This window comes from Myotis myotis, unplaced genomic scaffold (genome assembly GCF_014108235.1).
Source record: "Myotis myotis isolate mMyoMyo1 unplaced genomic scaffold, mMyoMyo1.p scaffold_m19_p_3, whole genome shotgun sequence".
In the NCBI taxonomy this organism is placed as follows: Eukaryota; Metazoa; Chordata; class Mammalia; order Chiroptera; family Vespertilionidae; genus Myotis; species Myotis myotis.
The window spans coordinates 140,759,332-140,779,022 of NW_023416335.1; the positions used below are offsets into that span (position 1 = coordinate 140,759,332).

The window sequence follows — 19,691 nt, forward strand, 5'->3', positions numbered from 1 at the left end:
CTCACCGGTTTGGCTCAGTGGATAGAGCTGCAGACTGAAGGGTCTCAGGTTCAATTCTGGTCAAGGGCATATGCCCTGGTTGCAGGCTCAATCCCCAGATCCCCAGTACAGGGCATGCAAGAGGCAGCTGATCAATGATTCTCTCTCATCATTGATGTTTCTATCTCTTGCTCCCTCTCCCTTCCTCTCTGAAATCAATAAAAAAAATTTTTGAAAAAAGAAAGTATACTTATAAATCTTAAAAACACTATATATTTGAAAATTTTCAGTCATTAACTTACCTTATCAGCTTTCAGTTTTCTAAGGAAAGATGGATTATCATATCCTTTTGCTTGTCTTGCCTCTTGCAAATGGTTGATCATCCAGACATTTTTTCTCTGCTTTGCCAAATCAAGTGCTGATTCACCCTGATAATATAAGTGGAAGAAATTCATATTAATAATAAAAACAAAATATTTTAGTTACTAACTTTTAAAGCACATCTATAAAAATAAATTGACTGCATATTAGTTCATTACTGTTTTTACACTGGGCAGCCAACTACTAGAAGAATCTAAAAATCATTAAATATTACTTATGCTTTCCCATTCAAGGTACAATCAAAAAATGAATTTACTCATATAGATTCTATTTGTGCTTGCAATTTGGCTTATATCAGAGAGCAAATCAAAAAGTAGGTATTTTAGTACCTGCTGGATCAGAGACTATCACACAGTTTAGCAGTTATTTCATATTCATTAAAGGTTTCATTAGTAATAGTTATTGCTACATAACATCCTGCTATATTACCAAATTTTCAGAACTCTTTCAGTTTAATTTCAATGATGACAAAAGTCTGAAGATGAATACAGGGATAAAAAAAATCAACTTCTACTTCTACTACTGTTGTATTGCCATTCTTGATCACCTTAAATTCATTCACCCGTAGAAATTTCCAAAGAGAATAAGAGCAGTAACCAAAAAAGAGTGAACCTCAAGTTATGAACTTGTATTTCCCTTTTATCTCAAGAAAAAGAATGCCAAGGAATATAAGTGAACAGAACTAAAACCTTTTAAAGGAAGTAAGAAACAAGAAATAGCGTCCCTAATTCTAGATCTATGCTTCTTTATGCCTGTATTAATTTTAAATATTTTCCTTTAAATTAATCAAACACCTACATATCTATTTTAATATTTTCCACTATTTATCTATTACTTCCAGTATAAATGTGAAATAAAACATTTTCCAAATTTGCCAAAAGTTCAAGAATGTATCAATGAATATTTAAAATTACTTTAAAAAGAAGAAAAAATATTAACATTTTAATTTTAAAAACTAGATGAAAATAAAGGAATAAGGAGCCTCGGGGTGCCTTACTTATGAGGGATGATTATCAAGTATGAAGTAGTTTATTTTTTTAAAAACCTAAAAAATTTTAAAAAGCAAACAAAAAAATAAACACACCACTACCACCAATAGCAACAACTATAACAACACCAAAATAACAACAGAAAGCCCAACCAATCCTTTAATAAAAAGAGCAATTGTATTTAATTAGGAACAGGCTAATCTAGGTGGGTCTTCCACAAATAGGAATATTTACTTTTAAATATCTCCTTACCTATTCAAAGATTCTATCACCTAAGTTGTTAGAACCAGCTAATTAATCCAAACTATAAAGATTACCTGAATAAAAGCAATCCCTTGGATAACAACTCCCAGAGAATATTCTGCAGTTGCCTCGGTCCAGCTGAGCATCCCTTCCACTAGAGGGCCATGTGACACCTAGGGATTGCCTAGATAAAAAGATGGAGGGAGCTTTAAGAAATCTTTCAACTACTCCTCTAGTCAACTGACTGCTTTTGTATAGTTCTTTTATTCAGCTGGTAAAATAAACAAGCAATTAATTTAAAGAACTGTATTAAAACCAGGGTTCCGAATCAAGTCTTTATTTGATCACTCCATGTGTTAGCTAAAATAGTAAACAATAACATCTCTTAAATGGAGTATTTATGGACGATGTGACTTGTAATAAAAGAAATTCTTCAAGGATTTTGGTCATATAAATAAACATTATGGAAGGTGGAAGTTGAAAGATAATACTTTGCCTAAGTTAGGTTGAATTTCATTATTAAAATGAAGGAAAATTCTTCCTTGGAGACCATCTAGGTCAGGTGCTTAAGAAAAAACTACTTAATACAACTACTTTCTAAAAACAGTTTCTTACCTCATTTCAAAAAAACTATATGAGTCTTCCAATATGTTAATTAACGAGGCTCAGTAATTTTACATTCTTCGAAAGCTAAAATTTATGTCCTTTGATCATTTTAGAAAGAAAAAAATTACAAATGCTTGGGCATTACTCCAAGATTGTTTTCTCAATACCCAATTCATCTATATTTATCTGCATAACCAAAAAGATGTGCAAGGGGGTAAAATATTTTTTTAAACTCACAAATAAGATGTTACCATAAAAAAGGATAACTACATAGGTCATTTAAAAAAAATCTTAGTATTCCCAAATAACTCCCCCCATTGTTAGTACTTAAAATTCAAATTTATCTTACGTAACTATTATCCAGGTTCTGAATTTTTTTAAGTCATCAGATGAAAGTCTTCTAGAAAAGCTGAAATTTAATTTTTTAATAATAATTTCAGAGGTCCATGGATCCACCCCCTAATCAAAATTAAGAACCTCTAGTCTGGGGTATATAGCCTTTTCTAATCCTTCTAGGGATCAAAGTAGCCACTTTAAAGTTACCTACTATTTAATATTAATTGTCTCCAAAATAAGTTCTATCTTCTTTTGATAGAGTAATCACGTGTTTATACATTAAAAGAATTGAATTCTTTAGTCAAATTACTCATTTACAAGGGTAAATACCTAGTTAATATAAAGACAGATTTCTAAGCAACTTAAGCTTCGCCTTATTTAGAAAATAGTTATTTTAGAAGAGGATCAGCTAATAGTTATATAACTATTATAACACAAAGTATAATTTATCATATTCTTTAAAGAATGTAACTTTTACTGGCTATTAAAGCCATTTCCAGATTTGTAGGTTACATCTTTTTGTCATAATTCATGATTATTAACAAACTCTTTCTTTAAGACTTGAAATAAAAAAATGTAAAAATATACAGGTATAAATCAACTTTACTTGTCAAATTCCTGGACAAAGAATCTTAACTGTTTTTTTTTAAATTAATAAACTTTTCCCTTTCAAACTTTGCAGCAATTTAAGTTTATTTAATTAGCTTGGCATTCCACATAAGTAAAAGACACCACTCAAATTAAATATGAGTAAAGCGGAACCAATTCCTATCACCTTCACCCCAGAAAAGTTTTCCTTCAGTCTTCACAACCTTTATATCACAAGACATTCAATTATTCAAACCAAAACGTACCATCAATGCTATTTTCTTTCACCTTCATATCTAATTTTCCTCTTCATTTCTACTCTGTCATTTCCAAATCAACTCATTTATCATTATCTCTACTCCTACAATAAGCTAACCTAAATGATTAGAGTTGCAATAGCCTAACTCCGTGGTCGGCAAACTGTGGCTCGCAAGCCACATGCGGCTCTTTGGTCTCTTGAGTGTGGCTCTTCCTAAGCCTTAGCAGTACCCTAATAAAGTTAACAATGTACCTACCTATATAGTTTAAGTTTAAAAAATCTGGCTCTCAAAAGAAATTTCAATCGTTGTACTGTTGATATTTGGCACTGTTGACTAATGAGTTTGCCAACCACTGGCCTAACTGATCTTCATCCATCCCTTCCATTTTCTTAATTCTTTGATGCTATTCTTCCTACAGCAACTAAAGTAATCTTTTAAAAATATTTAAAACACAAAGATTATATAGCCAGCCTACATAAATCCTTCCTTTTGTTTTTCATGACTGAGAATACAATTCAAGCTCCTTATCATGGCCCTGTAAAATCTGGCACCTGCTTCTCTCCGTGGCTTCACTCCCTTGTTCACTGCTATTGGTCCAGGCCATCATTTTTGCACCTCTAACATGCCAAGCTAATTCCTGGCTTATTCATTATCCCTAGGCCTTGCACTTGCAGTTTCCTCTACATCACAAAGCTAACACGGGCCAAATAAATAAGGTTTAAGTTTATGTGGGCCACAAAAAAACAAAAGCTTCAATTCTCATAGAAACATAGATTTATTTTGAAAAGTATAGTATAAAAAAAAAAGAACAAGAGCAATGATAAAATTAATGTTTTCTTTCTGATACTGGCATCTCTTCTCTGCTACTATCTTTCCTACTTCGGGGGAAATCTTGTTCGCAGTGATTACTTTCAAAACTGACACAAGGTGAATGTCAGTAATTCTGGATCTGACAGGAGACTTATTTCCTTTCATAATTGTAAATAACTGCTCACACCTTTATATTGGCTGGGCCACAAAAATATTCGTTGTGAGCCGCATGCAGCCACGAGTTTGACATGCTTGCTCACACGGTAAGTTTTTTCCCAAATATCTGCATAATTGAGTCCTTTTCATCCGACAAGTTCACAGCAAATGTCATCTCCTCAGAGACTTTCACAAATCCCTCTCACATGATGTGGCTCCATCAGCCCTCATCACTCTACTCCATTTGTCTATGTGTGCATTTGTGTTTAATTTACTATTGTCTATTCTCTCAATACAATGTAAATTCTGAGAGAAGAGGGACTTCATCTTTCTTAAATACTGTGACTTCACAGCATTGAACATTGTTGAATAAATAAATGGCTTCCTTTAGAAGGTGGTGACTAGGCTTCAGCATATTAGGAATGTCAGATTCCAGTAGAATAGGCACCTGATACTTATTTTAATTACATAAAAAGTGCATTCTAAAACAGAAATCTACTTTTCTACCAGTGTAGATAAAAAGATTATTTTTACTCGGAAAGTATAAATGTTCCCTGAGCAACTGAAGCAACTCCTTAGACTTTCTTTAAAAATAATGTCCCTCCAGAAACTATTAGGGAATTAATTACATTTAAAATATTCTTATCAATAAATAACCCTGATTGTACAGGTCAGATAAAATGAAAATCTTCATAGAAAGAAAGTGACTAAAAAAAATATTATGACAAAGTTCTACAGGCACAATAATTATCTTAATTATTGACACTAGATTCTGCAAAGTATTCACATGAACTGTACTTGTTAAGGAAGCTACATTCATTTATCCTATCTTGGCACCAAATAATTCATGTGTCTGAGCCTAGAAAATATTAAAAATATGAGGCTCAAACCATTTAAATCTTTTCAAATATCTCTATTCTTACCATTACTTTTCTGTGTAAATTCATTATAGATTACTTCTCTTACTAAGACTAATCAAAAGCTTATGCAATGGTTAATGTGGAGTGCAAATGTTCACTATTTATTTGAAAAGACATTAAATTTACAAACCACACCTCAACTTCTTAAAAATCATAATAAAAAAGAAATTATCTAAAATTTTATATGAATAGAATGATATTTTTAAATGCTCAAAATATATACGCTACTAGTTTCCAACTCCAGAATGGGGTAGTCATCTTGTCATAATTCCTTGGCATTACCGCAATTTTAATACTGATATGGCTCTTGGCAGTCTATGAAGATTCACTATTTGCCATATTGAAACTAGTTCTATCTTTTCAATAATATAATGCTAAAAATCTTAAAATGTATTTGGAGGCATAATTACTCTAGGAATGACTGGTAGCAAAAGAAAAGAAAGAATAAAAATAGCACTCTAAAACAATTCAGGTTATAAAATATAAGGTAATCTCACTGACTTTTTTTCTTATAGGAATATTGGTCAGATTTAGTCAAACTCCTCCTTCCTTATACTTTAGGTCTTAATCCCTAACTTACTAATTACAGTGTTGTGAACCTTTCAGAATTTCCTATTTAAAAATGTATGGAAAAGCAAAATTTTATCCCCATAACTTCAGAGTAGCAGAAAAGTATATTAACTAAGTCATGAAAACTAAGAGTAAAGCTCAAGAATACACAAATCATCATTCAGTCCGTCACCAAATATTTAAGGGTGCCTATCATGTGTCAGGCACTATGACATGTTAATTTGCAGACAAGACTGCTCTTATCACTTTGGGTAGGAACAAGAACTTCTTTTTTTTTTTAAAGATAAAGAAAATGTGTCTGTTTTTTAAAAAATTTCTTAGTTTCCAATAAGGTATGTGATACTTACTTTTAAATATTTTTAATTAGACTCATTTCTAAATATTGGTTATATTAACTACATTAGCACCTTATATCTAGTCTAAGCTATTTCATTTAGTATTTAAGCTTCACTTGTAGAGTAGTACAAGAGAGACATAAACAGATGCCCTGATCCAGCAGGAGATAACCTACTTTTTGATTGCCATTTCATAGTATTATGTGCTTGAACCCTTTTCATAGTTAATTACCACATATCCCTTAGAAATTTAAAAAACATGATTCAGAAAATATTATGGTTTATAGTCAAATTAAAGAACACTTGTCATTGACACAAAGTTATTTATGAATACACATTACTAAAAGATGATGTTTAAAAGTTAAGCCCGGCTGGTGTGGCTCAGTAGTTGAGCATCAACCCATGAACAAAGAGGTCCCTGATTTGATTCCCAGTCAGGGCACATGCCCAGGTTGCAGGCTTGATCCCAATATGGGTGTGCAGGAGGCAGCCAATTGATGATGTTTCTCTCTCATCAATGTTTCTAGGTCTCTAGCCTTCTCCTGCTCTCTCTAAAAGCAATAAAAACATTTAAAAATATAAAAGTTTAAAGTCATTTCACAAAATCTGTTGCTAAAAAACAGGGTAGATCCTTAAGCTTTAAAAATGAGAATGTTTACCCAAAATTTAAGACTACCAAAAGAACATTCTTACAAATATCCATAAAATATCTACAAATTTCAAAATGCTCAGAGTATAAATGATAATTGAGCTTTGCTTAGATAATTTTGTGTACTTTTCCTGGATTAGTCCAGCATTTGGAGGAGAGAGGTTCTCTTTATAAACATCACAAAGGTGTTTATCAAATTTAAAGGTTTTGACCTTTAACATAAAAGACAATAAATGACCTAGTCAAGGAATTACTAAAAGTTATTACGGGTAATGTGGTTTAAGTATAAACTTGTGATTCTCTGTAATGATCTTCTTAAAGAAACCAAAACACTATTCCCTTCAGCTATTGAAATACAGATTATATAATTTCCAAAAGTAATAAGAATTCACTAATGAAAAGGCCACCAAAATCTGAAAATTACTTCAATACTAAAAGAGGAAAGTAAATAAACCAGTCTTTCAAAAAAAAATTTCTTGCATGAAGGCAAATAGTTGAGCTTAAATAAGAAGTTTCTTCATCTTTGACAGTTTGTGAAAAAACCTGGTTTATTGAGAAATTTGTTTCTTATAACCACATTTTACATAGCATAATAAATATAGGATACTTTTACCTTGATATTCTGGGCATCAACATTAGCTCCAGCTTCCAGAAGAAGACTAATGACTGTGGTATTCCCTGCTAGTACTGACCAATGCAAAGCAGTGTTTTTGTGATACTTGTCACCAAGGTTAACTGAAACATTGAATGTTAAAAGCAATCTAGTTGGATCCACACTGAAAAGGAAAAAAGAAACAACAACAACAACAACCCTAATTTCAATTATAGAAATCATTACAGATACTAAACTGCCTGTGTTTGTATTCGCATTCCATCTTGGAACACTTCTAATCTAACCTATACTCAACAACTTTATAATCACAAATGAGATAACATTTTAATATGAAATATTAAGTATGTGAAATACTATATAAAGTAATACAGTTCTAAGAGAGAGCATACTTGGTCCTGATATTTTCTTTTTTTGATCTTGGAATTATGTCTTTAATATCTATATAATTAAACAATTATATTTTTAAAGTATAAATCTGGATTGTTCCAAAAATGATTTAAGGCAACTTACTAATATATAAAACTTGTCAATAGGCAAATAACGTGAAAAAATTCACTGCTTTTTAAAAAAAGATAAAATCCTCTTCCATTCTTAGAAATTGTTGAAAGAAAATAGATTAAGGTACTACATTACTAAGGTAAGGGTAAGCATAGAGACTCAAACATCCAAAAAGGTTATTTGTCATATACTATGTATTCATAATGAAAAATTTAAGTATTAACAAGTATAACATTAACTGCTTTCTCTTTTCAACTATTTACATTTTATTATGCTGAAAATGATATGAATAAGTATTTTATAATGCATACATACCTATGTGTTCTATAAGCTGCCCACATTAAAGGTGTCATTCCATTCTGATCCATCATATCTACATCCTGATAAAGTAAAAAAAAAAAAAAAAAATCACTAAATTCTTAAACAATTTACTTGAAAAAATCTAATTTACATATCATAGGAGAAGCCAATATAACATTACTTAATCATGGGTGATTTATGAAACTTTTTTTCTTAACTTCAAAGTAAAACTATTCACAGTCACTAATTATTTTAATGTGTATGTAAATATTTAATTGATGTATATATTAAAGATATATTTAACATATATTTATAGTTTTCCTTTTTAAGATGCATTATTAATCAGCCTTTCAATGTTTTGCATTTAAAGATCTTAACCTACTCTTCATCTTTCAGCCATAAAAGATAGATTAAATGATTAAAGTCTTTAAAAAACTTAATTTATACTAATTCATAATAAAAGGGAATAATAAAACTCTGTTTATTCCTAGGCATTTCAAAACAATGAATAAAAGGCCTATCTTTTTAAACAATTAAATAAATTTAGTGTTTTCTCTTCAGTCTATCATTATGCATATACATTTTTAGAGTTAAATAATTCTGCAAAGTTCGTGGTGATAAAGCAGTTCTCTGCCTTACTCCTCACTATTTTCACCTTTCAGTCCATTATTTTGGTATTTACCTCCATATCTTAAAATAAAATGCTTAAATTGCTACTTTTTGATTTTTCAATTTTAGACATTATCTTCTGAGACCCCGTCAGTTTGCAAAATGAGAATTTCTCTCCTCTCCCTGCGCCATCACAAGTATATACCTTTCTTGTTCTTTCCTCTCAAGAGAATTGTAATTTTGGTTCTAAAACATTTATATTTACATTATTATAAAAATATGACTATTCCCAGCAAAATCATGTAGTAAATCATGATTACTTTTCTTCTACTACCCAACTTTTTGCTTTACTTGGCACTATCTTCCCCCGCTTCCCCCCACCCCCTGCCCCAGCCCTTTGCTTAGTTTTTTGTGTGTTTTTTCAAGCAAACTGAAATGAAAACTATCACCTGCTCAACCAAAACTCTTCCCTAATTAGCCAAGTCTAACTTCAAGACAAGACATTCTGATGTATCAGGGATTCTATCAGTTTCACTTCCCTAAAATTCTCTCTCCTAATTCACTCCAATCTGGACCCATTAACCTATATGACCAAAGCATCTGTCTCATTAACTACGAGTTATCTGAGGATCAAAATTATGTTAAATTCACATATTCTCAGTGCCCAGCACAGTAGATGATAAAAAATCATTCATTAAATGAAAAGACATGTTTATTCATCTACTCCTGGAAAAGACACAGGCTTTAGAATAAGACAGACATGGTTATGAATTCCTAGCTCTACCACTTAATAGCTATAAGACTGGAAAAATTACTTTAATTCTAAGCCTCAGCTTCCTCATCTAAAAATATAAATACAAATAATGGCTATAAGACCCTTGTAATGATTAAATGGAATCCTATGTGTAAAGCACCTAGTCCAAAGCCTGGAACATAACAGACATTCAACAAATATTAAGTTTCCTCTTCCCCCTTTCCCCATCACCCACTCCTGAATTACATTAAATCAGCAGTTCTAATCTGACCTGTTATCTAATTACCAGTCAGTGGAGAGAGAGCAGATTTACAGTGAGTACACTGTAAAATACATATCTCTATGCAGCAGTTCTCTGTGAGCCATTATTACTGATGGGAGTATGTCTCAAATGTCAATATTATCCAAGTGTATTGAGGCAGAAAAAAAGCTGAGAACCACTACATTAGACAAACTAGAACACACATGTTTGGACGTTGTCATTAGTTTAGTGCCTCATCATGAATAATGTAATTAAATGCTATGCCTTATCTATTATAAACCCATTTCTGGATTTACTTTAAATATTTTGGGGAACATTTCATGTAACCTCACACAATATTTCCAATACTATATACATTGATTTTTTTTAATTAAAAAATCTTCTCTAAAAAATGGCAAGCTTCCTTGTTTATTACAGGGGAGTTAAGTACTTTATCTTATTTTACTTCCTTCAGCTGTCATGGTTTCAAGAAAGCTCAACTAAATCTGATGCCCAATTAAAACAAACAGGTAAATTATTATGTTTAGATTTCTTCTTCCTTTTTGTAAGTCTTTTCATATCCTTTTAAAAAAGTGATGGCATTAAAAATATCAATAAATAAAAAATGTAAAATTATGTCACATCTCTAGAGTACTTAAAAGAAAAATGAAATTCAACCTTTTCTCTCTTTGGCTCAGGATTTAAAACTTGGTACTTCTTTTCCAATTACAGCCTGGATGTATGGGTATTCTCTATTAGGAAGAATTAACAAGCCCAGATCAATAGCTTATGGGAATTCCATGATTAACAGGGATCCGTAACTTAGCATTTTCCCTTTTTCTCCTGAAAATCATCCAAAAGAATTGGTAGTGAGCACTAAATATATTTAATGGTATAACTAAAATGAAACATTTGTGAAGAATAGAATGACAAACTGTATGGAAATGTTATTTGTCCTAAAAATGTAAAATTGCTCCAATTAACAAAAAATGGGGGGAAGGGAATAGAAAAAGAAGGTTGAAAAAAAGTATGATGAGTGCCTAAACTGTAATAGTTATAACTCAAAGGATGTTATTTAAAGCTGAAAAATCAAGTAACAGAAATGTAGTTATATTTATCAGAACAAAGTTAGTACTACGAAAAAACAGTATTATTGACTAAAGTCAGTGAAAGAGAAGAGAAAGAAGAAATAAAAATATACTTATTACTGCTTATACTTCGGAACTAATCAAAACTAATAAAATTTGTTTGAACACTGATTGAAGAGAGAGAATTGTGTGACTATCTGAATAAAGGATTTACTGAGCAGAAGAAACAGCAAACACAAAGGCCCTAAGACAATAACATATCAGAGTTGCTCAAGAAATAGCATGACTGGGATAATTAAAGCAGAGTAAGATGGCAGAAGTTAAGTTCAAGAGGTATCCAGGGCTACATCACATAGGCCAAGGAAGGACTTTGGACCCCATTCAAAGTATAATGTAATGCACGTTAGAGGGGTGTGCTTTACAACATATTAGAGTATACAAGGTAAAAGATGCTGGGAAAATATATATGAAACTGTTAAAGGAAGTAACCTCATTGGGGAATAAAGGGGAAGGAGAAGTAAGATTTCATTTTCTAACTCATACTCTTCTATTATGTTTGAATAATTTAATTATGCATGTGTTACTGCTGTAAGCAGAAAAATAACTTACTTATGAAAAAGAGTAATTATTTGAAAGACATTTATCACCATCATCATGCATTTATTATACAAAAAGTACCATGACAGATAGAAACCATTGCTCTTTAATAATTTTATAGCCTACCCGCAGGCCACACGTTTGACATGCTTGGAAAAGATTGCTGAAATCATCCAAATTCTAAAATTAATGCACTAACAAAAAGACTAGGAAGACTCAAAGATTTACACTTTTCTTACCTAGTTAAAAACTGAAAGAAAAAAATGAGTAATATGAAATTATATCTGTAATACAGAAAGTCATTAAAGATATTGTCATATGCTATGGCACTATCTACTCCTCCAACCAGCAGTCTAGAAGAAACTGTGGGAGAACAAGGATAATCCCCTGTTTTTGGTCTCCAATGATGGCCCCCAGTAAACCTCACCTCCTGGTATTCAAGCCCTTGCGTTACCACTTTGCACATGGTCCGGCTCCGTCACTTGCTGTAACTGAAAAAATGGAGACATGCTGCTGTGCCAGTTCAAGACCTAAGACTTAAAAAAGGCAAAACAGCTTCTACTTCTGTTCTGTTGGGACCTCTGAGCCACCATAAGTCCACTTCCCCTGCTGCAGAGACCACACTGCAGGCAGGGGGCGCAAGGGGAGGGTACTGTGGAGAAGGTCTGAGACTGCATGGAGAAAAAGACAGAGGCCAAGCTGTCTCAGCATTCCAGTTGAGCCCAGCCTTTTAGCCATTCCTACCAAGGTACAAAGTATGTTTAAGTGAGCTACCCTCTAGCTCAGCTGAGCTCCCAAATGACTGCAGCTCCCAGTGATTATCACAAGAACCACCTAGTCAAGGCCAAACCACAGAACTGTGAAATATAATAAATTCTGGTGTTGTTCTTAAGCCATCGATTTTGGGGTAGTTTGTTAACACAGTAATAAATAAACTCCCCCTTCCAGAAATTAACTTAAACAGTTTATGCCTCTTTTCCTAAGCGATAATGCACAAACACAACTGTCATTGCTTGACACTGCCAACAACAAATACCTTAAGGGATTCATAAAATAAATACTATTCAAATTCTAAATCAGCATAATAGTTTAAATTAAAATAAATATAGGTTAATTACAATCAACTCAAATCATTTGTCTTACTCTTATAATGAGATCCTTAGCTATAAAACTAATATTTAAGCATAACCAGAAAAAATACATGAAAGAAAAACTGAGTGGCATTACTTTTAACAAAATACATTTATTACAAAAACATGATAAATATAAACTTATAATATGTAACATGATTATAGTCAATGTACATTCAAGAAAAATCAGACAAACCACTTAAATCATGAGACGTTTTTTGGCATGTGTGAAGCAGCATTATTTTATTTAGCAGAAACTAAAAAACTGATCTTAAAAGAATTTACCTCCCTCGAGAGGTACTTAATATAGAAAATAGCCAGTAATATGTTCAAAAAGTTTAAATGAATTCAGATGATATAGTTTTTAAAATACCTAAATTTTCTTCCTTACTTTCTGGGATTCACCTCTGTCACTCTCGGAAATAAAAAAGCCCAACTTAATGGACTATTATGTGTTCATGATTATCTTCCTTATTTTTATGTTAACTACATAAAGTATCACATAGCTGAATATCAAACTAATTACTGTATATATTTATTTCTTCTCTTCATCCATCAGAAAGTATTATTTAAATATTACCAGGTTATTACATTTGTAACACCAATGATATCAGGCATTTAAACCATGAAGAACATCTGATTAAAATCCACCATTGTGATTTTTTTACCTGTCCTTTTGCAATGAGATAAGCAACAATTGAGGTATGTCCAAATTGAGCAGCCAGATGAATACAGCTACATCCTTCTCCATCAATTAATGAAGGATCTGCACCATATTTCATTAGTTGCACAACCATAGATAGATGTCCTTGTCTAAAACATAAAAGAATAAACAGTTAGATATACAGTTATTTCAAATAGTATCCTCTGGAAAGATCTTTTTTTTAAACAGGGTAATGGTAAAAAAAAAAAAGATAACACAAATACCTTTAGAATTATTTTATAACAGGCATATGTGTCAAGATACATTTAGGGTTTATGGTTCTTAATTCTTAACTGGAATAACTGTCCTTGGAAATTTAGATACTCATAACTTCTTTAAATCTGTAATAAATAGTTACTATATTCCACCATGATAGTAATTGTTTGATAAACTGGGCAACTTCTTTAATTGTAATATATATAGGCTGCAAAAGTATTATTACATTTACAAGTTTAAAGTTTAACCCAATCATATAACTAACTGGATTAACATAAACATAGTTCATTCCCTAAGGACATTTTGGACAATAAACTTTCTGAACCTAACTTGGTTCAGAAAGCAGCAGATAGAGTCTTGGAATTAGGAGAGCTGTATAACATGCTAGACAGTCTATGGGCAGAAGACACTCAGATTATTAAGCTTTACTTACCTCACAAGTTTACTGTAGACTAAGTCAAACAATACACATGAAAGAATTTTGTAAATTATAAAGTATAACATAAAGGTTTTTTTTATGGTGCCTTATTTGTTATGTCTTTAACTTTTATCCTAATGCAGGTAACATTGAACAGCAATACATTAGTATAATGATGCTAATACTATTGGCATAATACGTTTTCCTATTCATTATAGCATATCATTAAAAAAGTTGCTTAGTTACAGACTAATAAAAAAACCAAAAGGAAAAATAAATCCAGAAGCAGATTTAAACCTTGTGGCCCAATGCAATGGAGTTGAATTTAGGTCTCCTCCAAGCTGATCCACAATAGCACCTTTCGAAATGTAGTATCTATAAGACAAAATTTTAAATAATTTAGACAACTTTCATTTTCAATTTTTAAGAAATTATGTAAAAAAAAGAAAAATGTTTTTCATTTTAGATCTCAAACTAGTTTATGCCTTTAAAGATAAATGATCATTTGTGAGAGTTTAAAAAATATATTTAGCAGAATTTTATATCAAACACATCACCTTCTTTTGTTCTAGAAGTAAAAGGAAAAAAATTACAATTTGGTAATAGCAATACCAAATAACAATCATGTGAAAAAGCAAGCAAGAAAAAACAAAAAACAAAGCAGTCAGAGAACCCCAAAGACTTGGTTCAGAAAGCAGCAGATCTTGGAATTAGGAGAGCTGTATAACATGCTAGAGTCAGCCGTGGGCAAACTACGGCCCGCGGGACCGTTTGAAATGAATAAAACTATTGAAAAAAAAGACCGTACCCTTTTATGTAATGACGTTTACTTTGAATTTATATTAGTTCACACAAACACTCCATCCATGCTTTTGTTCCAGCCCTCCGGTCCAGTTTAAGAACCCATTGTGGCCCTCGAGTCAAAAAGTTTGCCCACCCCTGTTAGACAGTCTATGGGCAGAAGACACTCAGATTATTAAGCTTTACTTCCCTCACAAGTTTACTGTAGACTAAGTCAAACAATACACATGAAAGAATTTTGTAAATTATAAAGTATAGCATAAAGGTTTTTTTTTTTTTATGATGCCTTGTTTGTTATGACTTTAAAGCTGTGTTGCTTTTTTTAAAAAAAGAAAGAGCAACCTCACTGCTTAATATATTAGTGTCATAGCACCTTGATACCCTGTGAAATGAATAAGACTTAGCTGCTTCTTATAATACTTGCTTTAAGAATTATCAATGCAATGGCTCTTGAATATAGTAAATGATTTACTGGTGGTCCGTGAGGTCCAAAAGGTTGGCAACCTCTAGTTTAAGGAAACTTTTGAAGCAGCGATCGCCAACCGGTGGTCCACAGACCTCTGGTGGTCCATGAGATCTGAAAGGCTGGTTACTGCTGATTTAAGGCATTTTAATGTCAAATGCTTGCTGATGTATGTATATTACAGGGGCTCTTAAATTGTTGTAAGTTTAATGCAATCACTCTTAATATACACAATTCTAAACATTTAATATATTCATATTTACATGCTTGATTCAGAAATTTTCTGCTTTATATAAATATTTATTAAACTGGTGCTTATAAAGCATTGTGCAGTGAGGAGTCCAACTCCACTCTATCATGTAAAATAGTTTGAAGTAACTTAAAATATTTCCATACTAAAATATTTTCTGTCCAAAATATCACAGTTTTAAATTCCGTAAATTAGAACAAAAATACAGAACGTTTGTAATCTGAACACAGACATTTAACTAATCCTAAATTGCTTCTTAAGGTACCTGGCAGAGATTATATAATAGCTAAAAATTATTTCTTGAGCCCAAAGAAAAGTACAGCTCAAAAGAATAGATTTGATAGAAAATATTTTCCGAAAAATTTCAACTGAGATTAAAACAAATAAATTTGATTGCCTTCTCTATAGTCAATATATCTGTTCCAGAGAATTATTTTTACTCACATTTCAAATACTTTCTAGGCCTAGGACAATAAGCAATTTCCAACATGGTTTTAAAATATAACTTTGTTTTCAATAGGATGGGGGAATTTTTTTTCCTCCATGCTAAAAAAGAATCACTCCTATTACACCTTTTCATTATAAAGTCCTGAAAGAGAAGTACTACTATCCTATATAATAAAAGGGTAATATGCAAATCGACCCAACAGTGGAATGACCGGTCGCTATGATGCACACTGGCCACCAGGGGGCAGATACTCAACACAGGAGCTGCCCCCCTGGTGGTCAGTGCACTCCCACAGCGGGAACACTGCTCAGCCAGAAGCCGGGCTCACAACTGGCAAGCACAGCGGCCATGGCGAGAGCCCCTCCAGCCTCCACAGCAGTGCTAAGTCTGTCCGAGTGATGGCTTAGGCCCACTCAGACACCCCCTGAGGGCTCCCAGACTGCAAGAGGGCACAGGCCTGGCTAAGGCAACCTCCCCCTGCCCTGAGTGCACGAATTTTGTGCATCGGGCCTCTAGTATTTTATAACATGTTATTCTTTGTAGCTATAAAACCCTAGCTCAAAACTATACTCCTGAGAAGATCATATACTTATTTTTAAACTAGAATTTTCCTGCAATACTAGAAAAAAGTTATTATCATGGAATGCTATTGCAAATACTAATGATCCCTAGGTATTGAGAAAGGACCATCAATGAACAAGAGATATCAACAAGCATTCGAAAAATGAAAAGCAAATTGCTAATACTCAAATGTCTCCAGAGGGGGACACCAATGAGAAGCAAACCAGAATATATTATAAAACCCTAGAAAAGCTAAGAGATTAAAGTCAATTGTTACCTCCAAAGAAAGTAATAAGAAGCTGGACTGTAAACATAAACACTGGCTGAAAGTCAATATAAGTTACTAAAAAATTGTTTTCTGACCTATACACTCCATGAAAGTATTTATTTAACATCACAAATAGGCATTTTAGTGACATGGAAGCAATCAAGCAGCTGAAAGAAAAGTATTCACTGATTTAACAGTACAGTGTACACTATACTGCTAAATCTTAAAATGTGACTACTCAAATTTTTAATATTATTGTAGTAGTAATTCAAACTCTTAAAGTTCTGATTCATTCTTGCATCCTTAAACTTCATGGTATGGTGGTGACTTAGGCTTCAATTTACCAGTGGTCGGCAAACTCATTAGTCAACAGAGCCAAATATCAACAGTACTTCTCCAAAACAGACTCGCCCAGGCCAAAAACCGACTTCTGCGCATGGGCCACGAAGTTTCAATCGCACTGTACGCGCGCCCGCACGTGGTATTTTGTGGAAGAGCCACACTCAAGGGGCCAAAGAGCCGCATGTGGCTCGCGAGCCACAGTTTGCCAACCATAGGCTAGGCCAGTGATGGCGAACCTTTTGAGCTCGGCATATCAGCATTTTGAAAAACCCTAACTTAACTCTGGTGCCATGTCACATATAGAAATTTTTTGATATTTGCAACCATAGTAAAACAAAGATTTATATTTTTGATATTTATTTTATATATTTAAATGCCATTTAACAAAGAAAAATCAACCAAAAGAATGAGTTCGCGTGTCACCTCTGACACGCATGTCATAGGTTCGCCATCACTGGGCTAGGCCCATGCTGATTTTAATAGTCAATCATCAGTGTTTGCCAAAAGGTGTTTTCTGTGCACCTTTACCCAAGAAGTTTGAGCCTCTGGGAATTAAGTCAAAGAACCATATAAAACATTTTACTAAAAATGTAGCAATCCAGTGAGAGTTTACATACTGAACAACAAGAATTCCAAGCCATTTTCCTTGCTCTGGTCAGCAGGTAGCTAGACAGATGGTTAGGCCCATCCCACAAATTAGAAGATTCTTCTAGAGCAACTGAACAACCCCAGAGAAAAACCTCCAGAAACGGACATTTGGGAGGCTCCTAATGTAAATTCTCTAAGCCTCACAGCTTCCAGGGTTGTTGTTTTTTTAAGATTTTTATTGGTTTTTAAAGAAAGAAGAAGGAAGAGGGTAAAAAAGCGAACCATCGATTGGCTGCCTCCTGGAGACAAAGCCTGCAACCTTGGCATGTGCCCTGATGGGGAATCAAACTGGTAGCCTTTCAATGCATTAGACAACATCCAACCAACTTAGCCACACTGGTCAGGGCATAATCAGGTTTTTTATGTCTCTCCTAAATATGAATGGCCAAATAGGACTAGACAATTAAGTGAAAGTTCAAATATGGAAGAAGACCAAAATAAAACAAGCCTAAAATAGATAATATACAGAGAAGAAAAACTTAACACAACAAAAGTTACAATTAATAGCCTCCAAAAAAATAAGAGACTATATACCTATGATAAAAGAACCAAGTTTTTCTTTAAAGATAGGGGGAAACAGAATAACTGCTTAAAAACTGAAAATGTGTTAGATATAATTAGAAATAAAAAGAGGGACTAGAAGATAAATTAAGAAACTCTCTTCAAAGTATAATTGCTATACTGGGAGACAAAAGGTAGCTAGAATAAAGCTAGAAAAAGAAAAAAAATTAATTTGGTTGGTTCCAGTATCTAACAAGTAAGAGTTCCTGAAAGAAAAAAACAGAAAATGAAAATGAGGCTCTCTTGAGGGCACAATGCAAAAATTCTTCCCTAAACTAAAAAGGCAAATTTCTAGGCTAAAAGTGGCAAATTAATGGCCATAAATTGCATTTTTAAATAAATAAAAACCCATCAATGCACAATAAACTTTCACAAAATTGGGGTTAAAGAAAAAAATTACATGTTGTCAAGAGTAATAAGCCACACACATAGTTTGTTCTCAGAAAATTATAAGCTCCATATTTTTTAATAAAGGCCATCTATAAATATAAACGGCTAATATGCAAAGTGTCCCCTCAGGAGTTCGACCTGGAGACTGGGAGTTTGATCACTTGCTGTGACGTGCGCTGACCACCAAGGGCTGGCACAGAACATGGCTGGTGCGGTGTGCTGAGGGAACAAGGATAGGAGGAGGCAGGGAGGGCAAGGAACCTGAACCGCCCTGATCGCTGGCCAGGCCTAGGGACCCAACCCATGCACGAATTCTGTGCACCAGGCCTCTAGTATTTCTTAATAAAGCCTTGACTTGAAATCAGACACTCATGCATTGTTAGTTGTTGTTAATGAAGATCTTTAAGGTAACAACAGACTGCTGAAGACAAGAGGTTGAGCTAATCTTTTCTATTTTATTATTATTAAGGTAAAAGCTGAGAAATAGTTGAAAGACTTGTAATTGAAGACATTAATTAGGAATATAAACCTATCCAGGCTGAGTATCTCCTCCTTTCCAAAGTACATTTACTTTATATATCATCATCATGAAGGTGACCCAACTACTTTGCTTGTGGTAAGTTCCTTTAATACACAGTCTGATAAAATGTTAACTGTTAGAAGAGACACTTGTCCATGGGTCTCTTGTGCTCCCATGTCTTGCTAGGTATACCAAAAATGCAAGGCCCTACCCACTCTTTACACAGGCCATTTCTCCGAGCTGTGTTTGCATCAAGCAGCCTTTAGAGATGAGGTAACGTCTTCCTCTGGGACAAAGAGCAAGCTTGCTTACCACTTACTATAAAGAAATGAATTCCCCAAGCTGCAACACAAACCTGCTGTGTGTGCTGCATCCATCTGGGCAATATCAAGCCACTCTTATAGGACCTAAAGAGCAAGAGGGTCCTATGCAAATACTATGTTCATGCTA

General features: G+C 33.2%; 1 protein-coding gene across 2 annotated transcripts in view; it reads right to left on the reverse strand.

The window, feature by feature from the left end:
* ZDHHC17 (zinc finger DHHC-type palmitoyltransferase 17) overlaps positions 1-19,691 on the reverse strand; it is an 84,035-nt gene that overhangs the window by 31,989 nt on the left and 32,355 nt on the right. For both annotated transcript variants that reach the window (XM_036297697.1, XM_036297696.1), the window contains exons 4-8: positions 14,287-14,364; positions 13,321-13,465; positions 8,249-8,313; positions 7,436-7,598; positions 282-407 (exon numbers count right to left, since the gene is read on the reverse strand). In XM_036297697.1, coding sequence (XP_036153590.1) covers positions 282-407; positions 7,436-7,598; positions 8,249-8,313; positions 13,321-13,465; positions 14,287-14,364 — 577 coding nt within the window. The remainder of the gene's footprint in view (positions 1-281; positions 408-7,435; positions 7,599-8,248; positions 8,314-13,320; positions 13,466-14,286; positions 14,365-19,691) is intronic.